General features: G+C 49.2%; 1 protein-coding gene across 1 annotated transcript; it reads left to right on the forward strand.

Annotated features, from left to right (window-relative positions):
- Positions 1 to 175: 175 nt before the first annotated feature.
- Positions 176 to 3,070, forward strand: ADAT3 (adenosine deaminase tRNA specific 3). Its single transcript, XM_060255512.1, has 2 exons — positions 176 to 458; positions 1,918 to 3,070. The coding sequence occupies exons 1-2, from the start codon at positions 418 to 420 to the stop codon at positions 2,975 to 2,977; spliced, it is 1,101 nt and encodes a 366-aa protein (XP_060111495.1). The 5' UTR covers positions 176 to 417; the 3' UTR covers positions 2,978 to 3,070.
- Positions 3,071 to 8,189: the final 5,119 nt, after the last annotated feature.

The raw sequence follows: 8,189 nt of genomic DNA on the forward strand, positions 1-8,189 counted from the left end.
CCGGAAGCGGCCTCTCTGGGACTTTCCCTCTCAGTGGTACGCAGGGCGCCGCCTTTCCCTTGCCCGACCAATGAGGGAGAAGAGGGAAAGTCCGCGGCTTGCTTTTGGCCAATCTGCTCCCTCGTACTCGAGGGTCGGTAGCCAATCGGCGCGGTTGGAGGTCACGGGATCAAGCGAAGACGCGGGAGGCCCGGCAGCTGGAGGAGGGGGAATGAGGCTCCGGGTAGGTGGGGCGGCGGAGTATAAGGGGAGGGTGCCAACCTCCCGGACTGCGAATCTCCCGAACTTTCAGCTACGGTTGCCATCCTCCAGGTGGGGGCTGGAGATCGCCCGCTTTACAACTCATCTCCAGCTGCAGAGATCAGCTCCACTGGAGAAAATGGCTGCTTGGAAGGGTGGGCTCTTGGGCAATGTACCATGCTAAGGCCCTCTCCCGGATCCACCCCCAAAGTCTCCAGGTATTTCCCAACCCAGACCTGGCAACCCTGCTTTCAACTGATCTCCATATACCGCTACAATATTGGATGCTTATAAATGTAATTCTCATGTAACATGCAGACTTGCCAGTCTGTGATGTCTAATCCTGTTTTAGATTCCTGCATTAGAAAGCAAGATACAATATTTAGACTGGAACCATGTTTGAGCTTGGCACTTAAAATTCTTGGCGTATTGTAAAATTAATCAAGTTTGGCCACCTCTGTTCTAACTGGTCTTAATAGTAATGTTAAAATTACATGCTGTTAATGAGTGGCAGTCAACTCAAGGAGATCCCTCATGGAGATCTCAAGGCAAACAGGTTGGTTTGTCATTTCTTTCCTCTATTCACTAGCCCAGGTTTGCCTTGGTGGTCTCCCATCCGGCTGCTACCCTGGGCTGATCCTGCTTCGATTCTGAGCTCTAATAGGCTTAGGTTAGTCTGAGCTATTCTTAATTTCAGTTTCTCGATTTATTATGGTTGATTGACCAGCAATAAAATTTAAAACCTCTCATAGTCACAGACCACAATTTCTGACTACATAAAAGCATTCTCATATTCAAATTCTACCGATGTCAAACCTTAAAAATAGCACTATTGGCCATCTCTGTTTTGGTAAAAACTTCCGCTTATTTATTTTGCTACTGCCTGAGTTACAGACTTCTTAGTATTCTTCAGGGGTAGAATTCTAGCAGGAGCTCCTTTGCATATTAGGCCACACCCCCTTGATGTAGCCAGTCCTCCCAAGAACTTACAATAAGAACCTTGTGAGGTCTTGGAGGACTGGCTACATTGGGGATGGGGGGTGGGTGGCCTAATATGCAAAGGAGCTCCTGCTAGAATTCTACCCCTGTTATTTGTCAATAAGTATTTCAGTAGTACGGTATCTGGAAATTTCAGATAATTATCCAGAGGTTTAAATTTAGAGAATAATGGAAATATTAACTGGTGTCTTTCTCCATAATAAAGCTTAAAATGTAAAAGAATGTGAGTGGCAATTTTAACTTCCTTTTCTGAACATATACAGCATCTTTGGTGGACAGGACATTAGAAGGGAGGGCTTCGAAACGCGCCTTGGAAAACCTAAGCTATTCAAATTGTTCTTGTTCAAGCTGTTCTTATTCAAAAGCCATCCATTCTATGCTTGAATTGTCCTCTTTGGTGTAGTGATTAAGTGCGTGGACTCTTATCTGAGAGAAGCGAGTTTGATTCCCCACTCCTCCTCTTGCACCTGCTGGAATGGCCTTGGGTCAGCCATAACTTTCACAGGAGTCGTCCTTGAAAGGGCAGCTGCTTTTAAGAGCTCTTTCAGCCCCACCTACCTCACAGGGTGTCTGTTTGGAGGCGGGGGAGGTAAAGGAGATTGTGACTGCTGAGACTCTGAGATTCAGAGTATATGGCAGGATATAAATCCAATATCATCTTCTTCTTGATTCTTCCAGAGAGCGCGGTTGTCATGCAGCTACGCTGATGGAGCCGGACTGCAAACGGCGGAAGACGGAAGAGCTGAAAGATGCGTCTCCTTGGCAAGCGGTGCTGGTTCTTTCCGAGCGGGAATTGCAGAGTGTCACGCTGATGCCAGTCTACGCCGCCCCTGTCCTGGACAAGAAGGAGGCATCGCGTTTGGTGAAGGAGGTCTCGGCGATCTACCCGCTGGGTGATTACCCACACTTGAAGCGGGTCCGCGCTTGCAGCTCCGGGCACAGCTCGCACCCGTTGGAGATGATCCTGTGCTTGGCGAGCGACGAACGCGAGCGGGAGACTTTACGGACTCTCTCAGGACTCTTTCCCGGTGGTCAACTGAACCTGTCCGGCTTGGGGGAACCTTTCTTGACCCAGGTGCCGGTCCACCCGCCCTTGACCAGACGCCAGTATGAGGAAGCTGCCTCCCACTGGCCGGTCTCCTTCCACGAAAACAAACGCATCACCCAGGCCCTGAACGGGTGTCTGTTCACTCCGTCAGAGAAGGCTGCCATGCAAAGTCACATGGAGCTGGCCATCCAAGTTGCGCAGAGTGGGGAGAGGCAAGGAATGAAACCGGTAGGGGCCGTGGTGGTCGATCCAATCACCGGGAGAGTCCTTGCAGCGGGGCACGACTGCAGGGATGGCATCAACCCCCTACTCCACGCCGCCATGGTCTGCATTGACCTGGTGGCCTGCGGCCAGGGAGGAGGGGCGTATTGTTACCAAGACTATCCTGGTTGCACCTTTCTTCCGTTGGCCAATAGCTCGGACCAGGCCTCCTCTGGCCCCGACGGGCTACCATACATCTGCACCGGTTATGACATGTACTTGACGCGGGAGCCTTGCGTGATGTGTGCCATGGCGCTGGTGCACTCGCGCATTGAGAGGGTCTTCTACGGGGCCCCCTCCCCGCACGGAGCCCTGGCGACCAAGTTCCACATCCACAGCTGCAAAAACCTGAACCACCGCTACGAGGTTTACCGGGGCATTCTGGAGGACCGGTGCCGTAACTTGGAACAGATTTGTGTTCCTAAGTGACTTGTAACGGAGGGCTTCTTTTGAGGGAGGTCTGTCATTCTTATGCTTCTTTTTACCTTTTTGTTAAAAAGATTAAATCATTTATAGAATGCTCATGCCTTTATGATCATTGATAGCGGTGGTAGTGAATGGATTTCTGGGGCTGCGATGCATGGTGGGAATTTAAGGGATTAAGAACATAAGAGAAGCCATGTTGGATCAGGCCAAAGGCCCATCCATTCCAACACTCTGTGTCACACAATGGCCAAAAAAACAGGTGCCATCAGGCGGTCCACCAGTGGGGCTAGAAGCCCTTCCACTGTGCCCCCCACAAGCACCAGAATACAGAGCATCACTGCCCTAGACAGAGAGTTCTATTCTTGAACTTAAGAACATAAGAGAAGCCATGCTGGGTCAGGCCAATGGCCCATCCAGTCCAACACTCTGTGTCACACAGTGGCCAAAAAACCCAGGTGGTCCACCAGTGGGGCCAGGGTACTAGAAGCCCTCCCATTGTTCCCCCTTCTCCCAAGGCCTGTGAGAATCAAGCCCTCTGAGGAAAGGCTGATGGACCTGGGAATGTTCAGTCTGGAAAAGAGGAGGTAGAGGGGGAACAGGATTGCTTTCTTGAAGTATCTGAAGGGCAGGGAGCTGTTCCTGTCAGGAGGGCAGGGAGCTGTTCCTGTCAGCAGCAGAGGAGAGGACTCGCAAGAATGGGTTTAAATTACGGGCAGGAAGATACTGGCTGGATAGGGGGAGGACTTTTTCTACAGTAAGAGCTGTTAAACAGTGGAATTTGGCTACCTAGGAAGGTGGTAAGCCTCCCCCTCGCTGTCAGTCTTTAAGCTGTGGCTGGATGAACATCAGAGAAGCCATGTTGGATCAGGCCAAAGGCCCATCCAGTCCAACACTCTGTGTCACACAGTGGCCAAAAGAACCAAGTGCCATCAGGAGGTCCATCAGTGGGGCCAGGACACTAGAAGCCCTCCCACTGTGCCCCCCCAAGCACCAAGAATACAGAGCATCACTGCCCCAGACAGAGAGTTCCAACAATACGCTGTGGCTAAGAGCCACTGATGGACTTCTGCTCCATATGCTTATCCAATCTCCTCTTGAAGCTGGCTATGTTTGTAATCACCATGACCTTGTGGCAATGAATTCCATGTGTTATTCACCTTTTGGGTGAAGTTGTACTTTTATCCATTCTAGCCAGACTGCTCAGCAATTTCCTCCACTTGCACTTGCTGCAATGGCCTTGGGTCAGCCATAGCTCTGGCAGAGGTTGTCCTTGAAAGGGCAGCTGCTGTGAGAGCCCTCTCAGCCCCACCCACCTCACAGGGTGTCTGTTGTGGGGGAGGGAGATAAAGGAGATTGTGAGCTGCTCTGAGACTCGGAGTGGAGGGTGGAATATAAATCCAATATCTTCATCTTCTTCAATTTAATTGAGTGTCCACGAGTTCTCGTATTCTCAGGGATGCTCTAGGCTGCTCCTGCATTGAGCAGGGGGTTGGACTAGATGGCCTGTATGGCCCCTGCCATCTTTGTGATTCTGTGAGTCCACACACCTGAATGTATGAAGCTGCCTTGTACTGAAGGAGGCCATCCGGCCATTTATTTATTTATTGAATTTCTATCCTGCTCTCCCCCCGCCTAACAGGATCTATGTGCGAAAAGGATCTAGGGGTCTTAGTGGATCATACGCTGAACATGAGTCAGCAGTGTGATGCGGTGGCTAAAAAGGCAAATGCAATTTTGGGCTGTATCAACAGAAGTATAGTGTCCAGGTCACGTGATATGATGGTATCGCTTTACTCTGCTCTGGTAAGACCTCACCTGGAGTATTGTGTTCAGTTTTGGGCACCACATTTTAAGAAGGATATAGACAAGCTGGAACGGGTCCAGAGGAGGGCGGCGAAGATGGTGAGGGGTCTGGAGACCAAGTACTATGAGGAAAGCTTGAAGGAGCTGGGGATGTTTAGCCTGGAGAGGAAGTGGCTGAGAGGTGATAGGATCACCATCTTCAAGTACTTGAAGGGCTGTCATATAGAGGATGGTGTGGAATTGTTTTCTGTGGTGCCAGAAGGTAGGACCAGAGCCACTGGGTTGAAATTAAATCAAAAGAGTTTCCGCCTCAGCCTTAGGAAGAACTTCCTGACCGTTAGAACGATTCCTCAGTAGAACAGGCTTCCTCGGGAGGTGGTGGGCTCTCCTTCCTTGGAGGCTTTTAAACAGAGGCTAGATGGCCATCTGACAGCAATGAAGATCCTGTGAATTTAGGGGGAAAGTGTTTGTGAGTTTCCTGCATTGTGCAGGGGGTTGGACTAGATCAGGGGTAGGGAACGTTGGCTCTCCAGATGTTTTTTTTGGCCACAACTCCCATCAGCCCCAGCCATTGGCCGTGCTGGCTGGGGCTGATGGGAGTTGTAGGCAAAAAAACATCTGGAGAGCCGGCGTTCCCTACCCCTGGACTAGATGACCCTGGAGGTCCCTTCCAACTCTATGATTCTAACAGGGCTCAGGGCAGGTTACATCAGAAGTTATAATACCACAGTTAAACAATAATTCAACAGTTAAGACATCATTACGAAATATAAAAACCTACACCAAACCAGGTGGCAGTCAGCATCATTTATAAATCCCTAAAGAGACTTCTGTATGGATGCACGCTGAAAACCAAATCCTGGGCAAGAGGGCAAAACCCCGGAGAGCAGCACAAAATAGATGATGCTAGGCCAGGGGTGGCCAAACTGTGACTCGGGAGCCACAAGTGGCTCTTTCACACATATTGGGTGGCTCTTTGAAGCCCTCAACCCCTGTTGGCCAGCTTGGGGAAGGCAGTTCTCTCTTTAGCTGGAGAGCCAGTTTGGTGTAGTGGTGAAGTGTGCGGACTCTTATCTGGGAGAACCGGGTTTGGGTCCCCACTTCTCTACTTGCACCTGCTAGCGTGGCCTTGGGTCAGCCATAGCTCTGGCAGAGGTTGTCCTTGAAAGGGCAGCTGCTGTGAGAGCCCTCTCCAGCCCCACCCACCTCACAGGGTGTCTGTTGTGGGGGAGGAAGGGAAAGGAGATTGTGAGCCGCTCTGAGACTCTTCGGAGTGGAGGGCGGGATATAAATCCAATATCTTCTATCTTCATCTTCTTTTAAATCACTTCGCCAAGCCAGACTGTAGCTTGGAGAATGGATGTACAGTTAAAGATGCTGTCTTTCCACCTGTCCCCCTCTCCCATCTATTTCCTTCCTTCCTCCCTCCCTCCCTCCCTCTCAAACATCTAACATTCATGTCTTGTGGCTCACAAACATCTGACATTTGTTTTATGTGGCTCTTACATTAAGCAAGTTTGGCCATCTCTGTGCTAGGGGAGGCAGATGTGAGAGGACTCCTACTACCTCAACCTTTGACCCAAGGGGACATCTCTGTTTTTCAGCCCCTGCAGAGGCCATTGGTCCATTAAAGGGCACTCAGACTGGCGCAGCTGATGTCTTTCACAACAACTATAACCTCATCCTTAACCAGATGCTGAGGCCTACTGTGGGGAAGGAGAATAAAGGAGAGTGTGAGCCACTCTGAGATTTGGAGTGGAGGGCAGGATATAAATCCAATTTTTTCTTATTATTACTACTACATTGTAATATATAATGAAATGTTAGCAACTCGTGGCCTAGTTGCTAACAAGCCATGAACCAGGACTGGTCGATGGACCAGGGTTTGGGGACCCCTGATTTAAAGAGAACATAAGAACGTAAGAGAAGCCATGTTGGATCAGGCCAATGGCCCATCCAGTCCAACACTCTGGGCGTTTTCGCACTGACCTTCAAGTGGTGCGACCACCCTCCTCACGCTGGCGGATCTGCAGGGATTTCGCACCAGAAGCGCCGGCGCACCCAAAAGAGCCGGCGACTTCCGTCGCGAAACCAGCTCAAACGGAAACCGCCAAGAAGCAGGAAACCAGCTCAAACGGAAACCGCACTGTGTCACACAGTGGCCAATATGTGTGTGTGTGTATATCTATATATACGCACACACACACACACACATATACATTCACACACACACATACACACATATGTATATATACTGTGGCTAATAGCCACTGATGGACTTCTGCTCCATATTTTTATCCAAACCCCTCTTAAAGCTGGCTATGCTTGTGGCCGCCACCACCTCCTGTGGCAGTGAATTCCACATGTTAATCACCCTTCAGGTGAAGAAGTGCTTCCTTTTATCCGTTTTAACCTGACTGCTCAGCAATTTCATTGAATGCCCACGAGTTCTTGTATTGTGGGAAAGGGAGAAAAGGACTTCTCTCTCTACTTTCTCCATCCCATGCATAATATTGTAAACCTCTATCATGTCACCCCGCAGTCGACATTTCTCCAAGCTAAAGAGCCCCGAGCGTTTTAACCATTCTTCATAGGGAAAGTGTTCCAAACCTTTAATCATTCTGGTTGCCCTTTTCTGCACTTTTTCCAATGCTATAATATCTTTTTTGAGCTGCGGTGACCAGAATTGCGCACAGTATTCCAAATGAGACTGCACCATCGATTTATACAGGGGCGTTATGATACTGGCTGATTTGTTTTCAGTTCCCTTCCTAATAATTCTCAGCATGGCGTTGGCCTTTTCTATTGCAATTGCACACTGTCTTGACATTTTCAGTGAGTTATCTACCACGACCCCAAGATCTCTCTCTTGGTCAGTCTCTGACAGTTCACACCCCATCAACTTGTCTTTTCCAAGAGACAAATGTCTTTTCCAGGTTGATTAAGAGGGTGGTGGTGGCAGCTTCAAGAGCCACACAATAATATGTGTGAAAGAGCCACATGTGGGTCCTGAACCATAGTCTGGCCACCCCTGCTATAGGATATTGATTTTGTAACATATACAATAATTTGTAACATATGCAATAATGGCTAAAGTGCTCTTGGCATGTTCAAAATGAGGGGCACTCAAAACCCAAAGCCATGCTATACCCTTTTATTTGGAGCAAACAGTAACGGACAACAGCCTGCAAACTTTTGAGTTCTACAGAACTCTTGAGAGGACTAGATGTTCAAATGGGGGTAGTGGGGGAGATGTTTCAGGCCATGTTCTTAAGGCTTTTCTACCTGTATCTGTAGCTGACAAGGTGGTAGAGCTGATATCAGGTTCCAGCCACCTAAGATGGGCAGGGGGAATAATGGCCTTCCCTTGGAAATATTGTAAAATGTCTCTTTGAAATAACGGGTAAGTTTC

This window comes from Heteronotia binoei, chromosome 15 (genome assembly GCF_032191835.1).
Source record: "Heteronotia binoei isolate CCM8104 ecotype False Entrance Well chromosome 15, APGP_CSIRO_Hbin_v1, whole genome shotgun sequence".
NCBI lineage: Eukaryota > Metazoa > Chordata > Lepidosauria > Squamata > Gekkonidae > Heteronotia > Heteronotia binoei.

Bases quoted from the DNA above. Each gene is read 5' to 3' on its own strand.
- ADAT3 (XM_060255512.1), top strand. From the start codon at position 418: ATGCTAAGGCCCTCTCCCGGATCCACCCCCAAAGTCTCCAG. The intron at 459-1,917 runs GTATTTCCCAAC...TGATTCTTCCAG, and splicing joins TCCACCCCCAAAGTCTCCAG to AGAGCGCGGTTGTCATGCAG.